Genomic DNA, 14,195 nt, shown 5'->3' on the forward strand with positions numbered 1-14,195 from the left:
GGCATAATTACTACGTTGTAAAATATTTAAAAGGAGCAATAATTGAAAAAAGGAAATTTAAGACATGTGGAAGAGCCTACTACATAGCTTTAGAGACTTATGCGCGCACAAAAACAGGACGTCAAACGAAGAAGGTGCACACAGCATGTGTGTGATTTCCTTCTTCGTTCGACGTCCTCTCTTTGTGCGCGCATACGCCTCTAAAGAACCATATTTACGACCAACTCGCACAAAAGGTAACGATTCTGTACTAGATAGCGTCGCCATGCGTCTTAATTAGCCTCTCTAGTTGGTTTAAATCTGGGGCCACTTGCCTGAAGAGGAAGACAAAAAACGTTAACACACGGGCGGCGATGTAGAGAAATGCGTAAATACGGCTACGGGAATCTTTTTTAGACGTCAGGTAGTTTTTTTGTGTGCATATTTATTTGCATATTTTTTCTTTAATGCCGAGTGGGCCGCCGTTCCTGTTTAGCGCGTGCTTTTGGGTAGGGTGGTCGTATAGTTACAAACAATAGCAAATGGTTGCTGCTCAAGCGGGTTCTGCTGCCCTCTGTAGGGGTTCACGTGTCCCACATCAGTTAGATAGGATTTCGATTGGCTAGATGGGATGCACGTCGCGTCAGTCGAGTGTTCATGTATAGATAATCAACCGCAACAGAACGTTCTGCCTCTTTAACATGCTCAAGAACTACACTCACGCTTCAGAATTGGCGAGTGATAAGTGCACGCTGGCATCATGGCCGAAGTGTGCCATGATTCCGGGCAACCACTTTAAACGATAACTCCGTAGGCCACGTTTTTGCACGGATTTCTGGTGACGGACCCATATCGTGGCAAGTTAGGCGACCGGGCTAGTTGGCGTCGATTCATGATGATCATGGTGATCCATGATGTTTGAAAGCGCCAACTTGAACAGAGGACGGCGAAAGAAGCGACAAACGGAGACAAGCGCTGACTTCCAATTCCCGAGAAATTCCTGCGGAAACAAACATATATATACGGGGTGCAAACGCCCAATTCCATTCTGACGCTGGCTCATATCAATGTTGAGTCTGCAGTTATTGCAACCCAAATTGTCCATGTTATACAGACTGACCTGTCCTGTAAAAAAAGAAATGCAAGCTTGTAACATCCATCATAGAAACCCGTTTGTTAGAAAAAGGAAAAAGAAACATCGTGTATAATATCCTTCCCCCATGTGGGCAGACATAGGTGGGTCAAGCCAGAAGATGCCTAAAGGACTAACACGGCAAGATGGGCGAGTTGGGGATTGAACATGTTCCTATGTTTGGGCAGTGCAATCCGGACGAAAGACGACGGTTTCTCGTCTTTCCTCCGGGTTGCGCAGCCCACCCATAGGAGCAAGGTCTAAACGGATGCCTTCAAGAGCACCATCAAAAAAATCTCAGAAGGGATGGCTTTTTGGCACGACATTATTCAGAGGGCGGTTGTAAATCTGTCTTCCGCGACACTACAGTTATCGATTGCTAGGTACGCACATGATCATACCAGACACATGATAGAAGCAGCGACAATTGAAGAGAACAATGCGGTCACAAAGTCTTCAATAGCCCTATCGTCCAAGGAGCTATCATATCTGGGAAGCGCGAGAAATGATATGCCCGCTCCTCGACAATAAATGGGGTCGCGCATTTATGTTTCGTTCTGTTTTGTCTTTGATATGAGCCAGCGTCAGAATCACATTGCGCATGTGCAGCTCGTGTATATGCTTGTTTTTAAATTATGGGGTTTTAGGTGCCAAAACCACTTTCTTATTTTGAGGCACGCCGTAGTGGAGGAGTTCGGAAATTTCGACCACCTGGGGTTCTTCAACGTGCACCTAAATCTAAGTACACGGGTGTTTTCGCCCCCATCGAGATGCGGCCGCCGTAGCCGGGATTCGATGCCGCAACCTCGTGCTCAGCAGCCCGACACCATACCTACTGAGCAACCACGGCGGGTATATATGTTTGTTTTCTCAGAAACTAAAATTCACTTGGAAGTAAGCGCTTGTCTACGTTTATCGCCTCTTCCGTAGTCCTTTGTCCATTTCGCTGTCAAACGTCACATATCACAGCGGTAAATAAGATTGCCGACGCCCAGATAGCGCCACACTGCGGATATATACGTCTTAAATATGCCTGCATAGGGTCACATTTCAATAATCTTCTACGTTTGCCTCCAAGTATAAAGTACGACGAGCCGCCATCGCTTTCATATACAGCCTCCTAAAAAAAGTGCTGAATTCGCTGGCGACCACAAAAGTTTTTTTTCGAAGCGTCGGAACAGCAAAGCGAAGAAATTTCTCACGCCACAGTTGTAAAGTTTTGGTCCTGAGGACTCCGGATGAGTCGTGGTTGGGCCTGCTAAATGTACAGTCGACTGATTCTTTCACTGTGCTGTCGAGAGGCCGGCCGGTCAGCGCCCTCTGACAGGGCCAAGCGATGAGATTAGCAAGAGTATACGCATTCCAAGGACACTGGCAGTGAAACTTTCGTCTGCTAGGCTCTTTCGGCCAGCACGGCACAGCCCCTAGCACAATTGACCCCGTGCAGGCCCCCCGGCTTATTGGAAATAAAGGCTTCCAGTGAATTTGGTGCGCATGCACTACTCTCGCTGATCGCGTCGCTTCTTGAGGTTAGAAGGTGCTGGCGGGCCGGCCAGGCGCACCTCGCGCGGTGCTGTTAAGTAATCGGGCGACTGTACTAGGGACTTTCGGGGAATTTTTTTTTATCTCGCTGTCTGCCAGGCACTGCCGTTCAAGCCCACTGCGGCTTTGGCAGGCCCGATTCTTGCATTTTATTATACTCAAGTCATCAATAATGTATTATTATTATTATTATTACCATTATTATTATTATTATTATAAAAAGAGATTTCTGTCCTCCACGTACGATTCTACAAGCGATAGCGCATTTAGTAAACCTTGGTTTCAGCTTCATCGAATATCGATTATCCATCGGTGCTAAACGCTGAATACGTGGCAATTGTTTCTACAAACCACCATACCGGGCTTAGTTCAACAGCGAAATTGTTTTGTGCAAGTGCCTGCGTGTGTGTGTAAACCTAAATCTATGTATACGAGCGTTTTTGCACTCCGCCCTGGTAGGAATGCGGTCGACGCAGCCTGTGACCCAGCCAGTGGGTTTGTGCTCGGCAGCAATACGCCATACATACAACCAACCACTGCAGCGAGTCCCAAAGCACCTACTAGCTAATATCACGTTAGGCAGTCGTAGCAATTAATGATTGAATTTAAATAAAATTAAGAAAAGAAAAGTAAGTTTTATATCTCACTGCGCTGCTACTGTCTAGCTACATCTGCTGACACCTGAATGGCAGTCAGCTGTTGGAGTAGGAACAAAGGAAAGGCACAGGGGGATAGAGGATGGGAAGAGTGGACAGGCAAGCACGAAAAATGATATTTACATAACGTACAGTGCGGTAAAAGAAGCCGGCTAGTGCTCAATAAAAAACAGAGCTGCTTCTATATTGTTTCTTACATATATCAATTTTACTGCACGCTTCCACATTCAAGTTTTAACGCCACGGGAAACCCACACCACAAAGCAGAATCAAACTTTCATTTTGTTTCTTCCACTTTTCTACGCTACACACTAGTGGCTTCCATTCATACGAAAAAAATCCATCGCTCTGAGGGTTCCTTCTGAGTACCAGCTATTGCCATTCGCTCATTGCTACCGCGGTTCATCCCGCAAAGATGGGAGGATTCCAGCATGAGGTGCGTGATTCGTTATATCCTCTGCTGATGCTTGCGGCCTGAATGTCGAGCAAGACAAAATGTCCAGTAGTGGACATTCAGGTTCGTTGGCCGGACATTGAGTCTCGGTTGCACGTACCGCTTTGTCGGACATTCAGTTGCCTTGGAAATTCCATCTGACTATACACTGGGTCTCACTGCATTTTACAGGCTCTGAATCCTTCTCTGACACCAATTTAGATAAGGGGCATTATCGCTTTTCGAGTGTGCTCGCATTAGCAACCGTTACCCTACGAGCATGGAAACCACTTTTTGTTTCGTTTTTGCTTTATTTAAATCCCAAGATTAGGTGCAGAAGATAGCATCTCCGTGGACGTGGAGGAAGTAACCATCTAATTCATGTTTCTTCACGCTAAATCTGCTTTTCTTTAGGCACCCAGATGAAAGTGCAGCAATGGTAGGTCGGCGGCAGATCCACATGGTAATGATGTCTTCTAGATTTTAATGTCGAACTGCGTTATTCGAAACGCTTTTCACGGATGCTTCTCTTTTCTCTGTGACTGATCTATGATCTAAAGCAAATCGCCCCAAATTTTCACAAACACTGACGGCAAGAATATGTTTAAGCCTATTCTGGCACAGTCTGCCAACCAATGCGACTGCAGAAATAGAGTTGCACGCGGACGCAGGTTGCGACAGAAGAGGCTTATGTCGATTTGTCGCGCATTGTTGCGTACGTACTTGGTCGACCGTGCTGCGCATATGCTTCTGCGCATGCCTCTATATGCCAAAATCAGGATAGCACTAAGTTCGCATCGTGTTATCGAAAATTCAGCCCCACATATCTAAGAATTTTTATACCGTATGACTGATGTAAAAATACTGGAAGATATCTATAGCGGCTCCACAGCCACCGTAGTCCTCCATAAAAAAGCAAGCAACAAAATCTCAATAAAGAAAGGCGTCAGGCAGGGAGATACGATATCTCCAATGCTATTCACAGCGTGTTTACAGGAGGTATTCAGAGACCTGGATTGGGAAGAATTGGGGATAAAAGTTAATGGAGAATACCTTAGTAACTTGCGATTCGCTGATGATATTGCCTTGCTTAGTAACTCAGGGGACCAATTACAATGCATGCTCACTGACCTGGAGAGGCAAAGCCGAAGGGTGGGTCTAAAAATTAATATGCAGAAAACTAAAGTAATGCTTAACAGTCTCGGGAGAGAACAGCAATTTACAATAGGCAGCGAGGCACTGGAAGTCGTAAGGGAATACATCTACTTAGGGCAGGTAGTGACGGCGGATCCGGATCATGAGACGGAAATAATCAGAAGAATAAGAATGGGCTGGAGTGCGTTTGGCAGGCATTCCCAAATCATGAAAAGCAGGTTGCCGTTATCCCTCAAGAGAAAAGTATATAATAGCTGTGTCTTACCAGTACTCACCTACGGGGCAGAAACCTGGAGGCTTACGAAAAGGGTTCTACTCAAATTGAGGACGACACAACGAGCTATGGAAAGAAGAATGATAGGTGTAACGTTAAGGGATAAGAAAAGAGCAGATTGGGTGAGGGAACAAATGCGAGTTAATGACATCTTAGTTGAAATCAAGAAAAAGAAATGGGCATGGGCAGGACATGTAATGAGAAGGGAAGATAACCGATGGTCATTAAGGGTTACGGACTGGATCCCAAGGGAAGGGAAGCGTAGCAGGGGGCGGCAGAAAGTTAGGTGGGCGGATGAGATTAAGAAGTTTGCAGGGACGGCATGGCCACAATTAGTACATGACCGGGGTTGTTGGAGAAGTATGGGAGAGGCCTTTGCCCTTCAGTGGGCCTAACCAGGCTGATGATGATCATGATGATGACTGATTACGCAATCACTTCTGAGTAACCTTGGCAAAAATTCAGAATAGTGTCCCGTAGATAATGTAGAAGAAGAATCAGAAAGACATCGCCCCTATTTTTTATAACCCAAAACAAGGTACATGCACATAACTACAGATATACATACTGTCTACGTACCTTACGTTATTTTTCCATATGTGTAGTCCCCCCAACGGTTCAGAAATTTGTCCTATCGCAGCACTACGTTTGGTATGCCCCTGTGACATATAATCCGTCCGGCTGATGGTGGAACCACCGTCGGACCGTTGTCTTGGCTTCATCATTGCACATGAATCGCTGTCCTGCCGGGAGCTTCTTCAGCGGACCGTAAACGTGGAAATCATTAGGGGCGAGGTCTGGATTGTATGGTGTGCGGTCCAGACTCTCCCAGTGAAATGACCGGAGCTTGTCGGCGGTTCATTGTCATGCAAGACTTCGCGGCGTTTTGCGAACTCGCAGCACCACCACCTTACACTTCTCAAAGCTGGACACCTTTCCTCATACGTGGGCTGCATTTCCCTATGGATTTTATGGGCGTTCGCCTCTAGCCCCATACGACACGAGTCACACTTCGTTGCTCGTGCGCCGTGGACGCGTGAAGCACAACCGCGGTCTTCTACTGACAACGCATGCTGTCGCCGTGCCGCGAAGCTACCGGCACATAACGCCTTGCCGGTCCAGGAAAGGTCCACCGCTGGGAATGCATATATTGACTTCATATTTTTGGCCGTAGTTTGGCTAAATATATAGGGGCGATGACTTTATGATTCGTCTTTGTATATAGCTGATAGCGCGACGATATAACATTTCAGCTGATAGAGAGATGGGGTCTCTTTAATGAATCTTGGAGATGATTCTCTCACGGCACGCCTATACGCTATGCTATACTCCAGATAGATATAATAAAATTTAGACACGCACAATGTGTAATAGATACAGAACCTAAAGAAAAACACGTCCCAATAATTAACAAAGTATCTCATTGTAACCAGTGTTTATGAGGTAGTGTAAAAGTACCTCGGTTGCGCGAGATGCACAAGAAGAGTTATTACATGGGCAAGGACGAGTCTTGGCTCAAGGTATGACAGTATTTGACGAATATTAAATGCGGACTTTAAGGCTGTTATTTCTAGATAAGATAGCACGCATGCGCAGATTAGGTGGGCCACGTGTCTTCCCGTACGTCGCACACTGGCGACCCCATCCGTTTCATTATAAGCACGAAGTAACCAGCCCCTCTCACAGACCGTTCCAGTGTCATGGCGGCAGCTGCGACCGAGCACCAGTACACCCTGACCGGTTTCGGCGAGTTCCTGGAATGGCGGACGCTTCGGTTCGTCGAACCCATGCCGCGGATCCGGGTGTGCAGACTCTGCGGCGTCGTGTCCTCGGTGGCCAGACTGCTGCCGTGCACGCACGTGCTGTGCGATTCGTGCGAGAGTCAGGCGGCCGACAGGGGGCGCCAGTGTCCCATAGACGGCGCCGCGTTCGAGAGGGGAGACGTGCAGACGATGCCGTTCGCGAAGGGAGACCTCGGCGAGCATCAGGTCCGTTGCATCAACGACGACGCGGCTGGCGACGGCGCCTTCGGCTGCACCTTCACCGGGAGGCTGGCCGTCCTGGAGGAGCACTTTCTGGCCCACTGCATGCACGGCCGGGTGCGCTGCTCCAAGTGCGGTCGAAGGGTAGTCCGCAAGGATGTGGTCGAGCACTACGTCGGCTGCGAGGGAGGAGACAGCGCCAGGTAACGAGAAAATAATGGACTTGTTGGTTGGCGGCATCTGAAGGACATGGAACCTGGCCCGTATCCAGAAGGAGGGTTAAGAGTTCCTGAAACCACTCGCCCCAAAATTATCACCGCGGCGATGCACTGATCAGCCCTGTATTATTTTATATTATATGTAATATATTATATGTACATATCAATATATGCATTACAAGTTTATACTATCTTATGGCAGCAATATGTCTGATTCATATGTGAAAATAGGTGAACAGAAATATTTGCGATTGACCGCCGCTGTTCCTGCAAATCTTCTCCCGAAAATAATTTCTGGGTATTGCCCAGGCGGAAACGCAGCTTTTACCGTACCGCTACGGATGGTGCCACCATTTTAATGCTTACTGTACATGCGGCTTATTGATATCGTCTTACGTCTGCAATTGCATGCCCTCACCATTACCGCCGCCACCCCTTACCACTTCTGTGTGGTCGTTTATGCTTGTTTCCTTGCATGCTCATGTTTTCCTTGTCATGGCTAGGGCGTGCAATATTTAACGTGTTTCCGTTGCAGTGGCTTTAACAGCCTATTATCAGCAGCAGTAAAATTAGGCTTCTTTTTTCCTTTGTTTTCATGACTCGAATTGTGAGTGTAACAAGTAGGTAATACTGACAAATGGAGTAATAAACGGAATCCGTTGCGAAACTCTACCTGCTTGCGGAAAGTTTAGCAAGAATCGCTCCCGTTTACTTAAAGGGGTCATGTACACATAGCGTTTATAGTTAACATAATATGCAACTAATTTTACCAAGTATAATAGCTGGGCTTCTAACTTTGAGCAATTAAGAAAGAGAGAGAATAGACAAGTTTGTGCACATCCTAGAAACGCGGTTGAAAATGGGGCATGTTAGAGGGCCCTTGCCTGTCCCTGTTTATTTGCCTTAGTACAAAGCTTAGCTCACGTCAGAGTGTCAAAACAAACCAATCATCTTAAAACCCAGATTTTCTTGGAAAAAGAGCAATCTGGGTTTTGTTAAATTTAGTCAAATCGGGTATTCAATTTCATCCGGTATATGCCCCAGACTTCCCGAGATGGCATACGTAAGCGCTCAGCAAACGGTTTTAGTTTGTCCGTAAACATAGCTTTCACGAGGACTGCACCAACTGCGCATATGCAAATATCTTAAGGGACTTCGTACAATCACAAGATATATTTATTTTTGAAAGCTGTATGTTATTGACCGGGTGATTATAGACGTATTACACGACCAGCTAAGTAGAACATGGTTGGTTAAGGCATCAATAGCTGTGTGCACTCTCTGGTGACGTGAGTAGTAGCACTGACTGGGAACAAGGACCACAATAAGGTGCAATAAACTACACGCGAGTTGTACTTTTTTTGTACCTTCTGGTGCCCTTGTTCCCTGTCCGCACCACAACATTTTCTGTCAATGATGAACTACAAACAAGCCCACATCGCCTCTCTATGGTATAACTATCTGCCACCAAGTGGTGCCGCCAACCGTACCGCTCACGTTTACGTCTTCTGAACTCTGGTGTTCCGCAAAGGTCTGCAAAGGCGTAATGATGATGATGATGATGATGATGAATGGTCATCACTTTTGCAGACAAGCTAAAACTCTTGTCGTCTGAAAGCAAAGCACAGCTAATATCGGACACTTGCGGGACAACAAATAGAGCATCTCTTATTATTGCTAGCTACCCGGATATCTTGTGTGGTATTTTTACAGGTGGAACAAAACTGTGCCGCTTTCAGCAAACAAACGTAATAACTGGGCCAATGTCACTCGAATTTTTCCAGTGCCGATGAGCCTGACACTGAGGACAAAGTGACTATCGACGCTGCCGAAGCGGTACGCCTCGCCGAAACGATAAACGACATTCTACAGGAGCTCAAGAACTCAGATCTCGGCACTCCGAGGGTCCACTCGAACATCGCATCACTCAAGCGCAAAGCTATGTACCTTGGCAGTTTTCTCAGCGTGCTCGATCCGCACACAAGCCAGCCCGATACATCTAGACGCAGCAGCTGGTTTGACAGTGAACATGGTGAGTAATTCTCTGCTAGAGCCGATTTTACATAAAACATCACTCATTTAAAGCGAAGATTTCATTGCCTCTTCCTTCGATTTTTCCTCTGCTGGTGCTGTTGCTTCGGCGGTCAGGCACGCCGCGTCTGGGGGTGGTTCAGATCACATATATACATGAAAGGAGCGTGACAGAGAGGAAAGACGACGCGAGAAACTCGTTTGCAGCTTTCCATCGCGACGCATCGGCACAATGCCCTCTGGAGCTGCATGGTTGTCGGCAGTGTAGCCTCTTTACAGCTGTAATTAGCCGTTACCCCCCTGAAAAAGCATTGCAGAAACTGCAGCGCTTAACCTAATATCAACGTGCAAGTCCAGAAGGGAGGTAGATATGATTGTAGTAAAGAGGCAGGAAGAGCAGGCAGATAATGTGTAGAACCAATGCAGTCGCAAAACGAGCAAACAGCAGCCTTACCATTTTTCGCTCGCAGTCCCCACAAAGGGGGGGGGGGGGTAATGGGGAAAAGGTGACGTAGGAAGGCAAGAAAACGCTACTACTATAGACACGGCAGCGGTTATGGCCAAACTGAAGGTACTGTACGGTATGTTTCTGCTATTTCAGACAAATAAACCCTATGCAAATTTGTCCTGTGGACAACGGATGCAGGGCGTGCAGACGCAAACCCGCATTGAATCACCGCAGGGTCTCGGCGACACCACGGAAGCGGTCGCACGTCAAATGAACACTTCTGTGCCCACCGCGGTAGCCGTGCCGCTATGGCATCCGACCACGGCAGCCGCATTTAGACAGGAGCGAAATACAAGAACGCTCGTGCACTTAAATTTACGTGTATGTTTAAGAACACCAGGGTGCCAGAATTATACCGGAGTCCGCCACTACAGCGTGCCTCATAAACCGATTGTGGTTTTTGCACGTAAAGCCCCATAATTTCATCAATGTTTAACACTTTTTCCACAATGTGATATACCACGGGAGGCAATGACAATGACCAGCTCTTTCAGAGGTTATGAGCAATGGCGCGCAACTCCTCAAGTAAGTACGTCTCCCTGTGTGTTCGGTGTACTACGCAAACAGCATAGGTGTGCAAATGTACGTTTAACATCAACTCACCGCTCTCGTACTAGAGTAAATGTTGAAGAAATTCAACAGTCGCCATCAACATCACTGCTAATTAACGTAAATAAAACCTAGGAGTACAGAAATCTTCGCTTACATCAATTCCCACAGTGCGTGGGATCAGCATAATTCATCTTTACTTTTCTTTTTTGCCACGTAACCTGGATTTTAGAATGTGAACACGGGCTGGGTTACGCGCTGGGCATGAACTGTGAGCTTACAGAAAGCTGAAAAACTCGTGTCCCGGATCAGATCAACATTGGATTAACAAGGGATGTCTTCGGAGCTTTAAAAGCACCCGACACTTTATGGAGCGAACTTATTGGGATGTCCCACCGAGTTTGCTTACAGGGAATGCTCATATTATGAGCAAAATATTAACTGTGAGCATCATCACTGACAAGAGGACGCGCCGTATCAGGCCCTGACAAATACAAGACTGGTAGTCAAAATGTTTGCTCCCTCCACATATTCCTTGTTCCATCGTGGTTGATCACTTCAAGCCTCCACTTTCCTGTGATGCTGTTTTGTTTGCCTTACACTGGACAGCAACTTTAGCAAGGAAATATTGTGCGCATGACGAGGTTTAGGCTAGGGAGCGTTATTTTTTGTTATTTTGTACCCAAGTAGGAAATACGGCCGGCTTAACATACCAACATAGCTTTAAAATGGCTTTCGTCAAGGGAAATCATTAGCTGATTTCGGATTGGCAAATCGTGCCGAAAAATTTTGGTATATGTACAATCGTTGAAATCTTGAGACCCAGCGTAGACTTTCGCGCAAACCTTGCCTAAATGTCTACATTGCTCACAGCCATTCGAGTTCACCGCATATTCAAAAAAGGTACATCACTTCACGCGAACAAAATAAATGTTCACCGCCAAGCTATTATTCTTCCAATATTTTTGTTATTCCCTAACCTAAATGCGAAAAATATTCTACGCGAAGTACACTTTCATTAGGAAGATCTCAATTAACAAGTTTTCGACAACTATGAATACTCCGTTTGATACATAAGGTGCAACGGGGCTGAAGCTGCGGAAGTTGTTCGCAACAAATCGAATATGCGTCTACATTTGCGTGCGTGACTAATTTCTGTGCGCGTGTGGTTTTTCAATTGAAAGAAAAAGCAGAAAATTGAAGTGCATTGTTTGCTTAACTCATTCTCCCTGTGAAGTACTCCTCGACAAAGCTCGTACGAGAAAAAGAATATGAATGATCAGTTACTGAAGGAACAGTAAGCGCACACAAAATAATGCCTTTTCAGTCTTTATTACATGTGTTACCGCAGTAAAAATAATTACTGCACGACTTTATGGCGGATGTGAGCTTTCTGCAGTGCATTACTCTGCAAAAAAATGACAAAAATAATGTGGACTGCACTATATACCTTCGCTATAACTCTGAACATGTGGCTAAAGAGTTCAGTGAGCAGGGAAAAACAAACTTCACAATTGGTGAAAATGAACACACGAGTTTATTTTTCAGCAGTGTGCTATAGGACCCTTCTGACAAGTGCTGCACTCTTGCAATGAGAAAGAAAACTTAAGCAAGCTTCTCGATACCGGTAAACGCTGACCTGGACTCGTCAGAAGTGTCACTTGAACCACTAGTGTTAAAAATGACCGGCTCGATTTGACTAGCCGATAATCGCATCCCGATTCCGGGGTTCATCTTCAACATGCTCAACATAAGCGTACCAGTTTGTCCACATTTGTTGGGTTACTGATGCCAGTGTCCTTGACAGAAGCTGTTCAACATGCTCCGAAGTAATCTTTTCTTCCCATGACTTCATGCCCTTTCGATGACGCCCAATACATATTTAATTGGGTTGAATTGTCAGTGGTATGGAGGCAGTAGTAATATTTCATTATGGCGTTAAGCATCAATGGCGTCTATACGGTACATGGTGCTTTATAGCCAGCCTTGGACGCGCTTACTCTCTTTGAAAGTTGCAACATATTGGTACGGACCATATCTGAGCAGCTCCAAGCTATTCTATGCGTCGTAAGCCTTGCTCGGATCTCGCCTTTTTGTATCGACGCTGTGGGCACTTTCTTCTTGAGCCACACTGCGATACTGCACATCGTCCTTAAGAATGACGCTTTTAGCGGATACGTAAGGCGCCGATTTGGTCGTAAACAAGTGCTCGAAGTATGTGTCACTCATCTCCGAATAGTAGTCCACATTAGTGCTTTCTTGGCCCTTAAGACGTCTGCTGCGCCTTCAACAAATTCAGTGTAACTGGTTCCTGCGTGTACAAGGATCAGGCGCCCTCCCTTTCCGGACGGGGCTGCAGAAGCCGTCGTTAGGCCACTTAGGAAGGCGTCCTTTGATAAATCCCCCGAGCGGTCGGGCCATACATGCTGCTTTATGTGGCCAGCATTCACCGACGTTTGGTCCAGGTAAATGATTGCCCTGCGCGAAATTGGGACAAGCATATATTTCTAAAAGGTGTCCCAACTACCAGACATTCCACTTTTACAAACGACAGGCCATTCTAGGCGAAGATAAAGTGCATATTGTTCCCAGCCGAATAGAGTAGCCGTCAGTAATTTTTTCTTGATGCCGTTCAAGTTAACAATTGCAATTTGCTAATTTTCTTACGTATCTGAATGCCTTGCTGTAAATGTTTACAGCCAGGCAAACTTTGATCATTTACTTTTTAGGCCGATAAAGAAAGTGCAGGAAAAATAAATATAATGAGCGAATGACCATCCGACCACAATACAGTTGTTGTATAGGCTCCCTGTGGAGCTTGTCTCTAGTCCACTTGTCTCTAGTCCGCATAAACTCTAGTCCGCATCAAAAGCAGCGGAGTCAAACTCGCTCCATAGCAGTTCGGTGTTGATAAGGTAAGAGTGAGGACAAGTCTTGGTTGATGCCTCGTGGAAAGACTGCGCTTACTAACTTCCGCGTAGCGTGTTTGAGGTCACCGCTTTTTTATGCGGGCGGAAGGTTACTCACGTGATACTTTATCGCGATAGAAATTATTGGACAATCCAGGCGCATTTCTAACGTCGTCATCGCCGTCGGCGTGATGCTCCTTATAAAGTCTAAGAACGCTAGCATCGTCGACACGCGCCGTATGCGGTATGTGCCAGTGAAAGGGTGGGTGGGTGAGCTGACGATGGTAGTTCAATCTTGCGCGTGCAAGGGAGGAAAGCGGGCAAAGGCGCGCCGTCTCCCGCCGTGCGCAAGGCACCGAAGGATGGGAGAGGGGGGGGAGGGCATTCCACTTCGGCGGCAGCTGCATGTGGCGCGGCCGCGCGGCCCCTATCTCGAAATCGGTCTGCGATGGGGACAGAATGCGCCGAGTGTTGATAGCTTATTTCGCGTTCAAGCTAGGGGCAGCACGAAGGTCAATTCGCTCGCTGTTGGTGCAGCGCTTCGTCACTCAGGCGTTTTGACAGCAAGTGTGCATGGTCATGTAGTGACATCTGTTCGTGTTTGCTTGTGCGCCCATGACACCCTGATTGTTAATTGGTAAGCATTAATTGTTAATAACTCCGCTATCCTTACTTCGCATAGCTGTCTACTGACTTGCTATCGCAATCGGTGCTTCCCTTTTCGGGCGAAACTGCGTCTTTCATTTTTCGCGGCCTTTATTACGACGGCATGGCAGGGCGAAATAAAACATACTTGTCCGGCGTGGTTCTTTTTTGGTGCTCACGTT

At 46.5% G+C, this 14,195-nt stretch overlaps 1 protein-coding gene and 1 long non-coding RNA gene across 2 annotated transcripts in view; both read left to right on the forward strand.

Annotated features, from left to right (window-relative positions):
- LOC142557211 (uncharacterized) overlaps nucleotides 1-14,195 on the forward strand; it is an 82,701-nt gene that overhangs the window by 65,734 nt on the left and 2,772 nt on the right. Inside the window, exons 2-3 of the mRNA XM_075668904.1 lie at nucleotides 6,858-7,356; nucleotides 9,156-9,403. Of these exons, the coding sequence (XP_075525019.1) occupies nucleotides 6,872-7,356; nucleotides 9,156-9,403 (733 nt within the window). The 5' untranslated portion in view covers nucleotides 6,858-6,871. The remainder of the gene's footprint in view (nucleotides 1-6,857; nucleotides 7,357-9,155; nucleotides 9,404-14,195) is intronic.
- Nucleotides 1-14,195, forward strand: part of LOC142557212 (uncharacterized) — a 220,910-nt gene that overhangs the window by 40,075 nt on the left and 166,640 nt on the right. The window lies entirely within an intron of this gene.

This window comes from Dermacentor variabilis, chromosome 9 (assembly GCF_050947875.1).
Source record: "Dermacentor variabilis isolate Ectoservices chromosome 9, ASM5094787v1, whole genome shotgun sequence".
NCBI classification, from domain to species: domain Eukaryota; kingdom Metazoa; phylum Arthropoda; class Arachnida; order Ixodida; family Ixodidae; genus Dermacentor; species Dermacentor variabilis.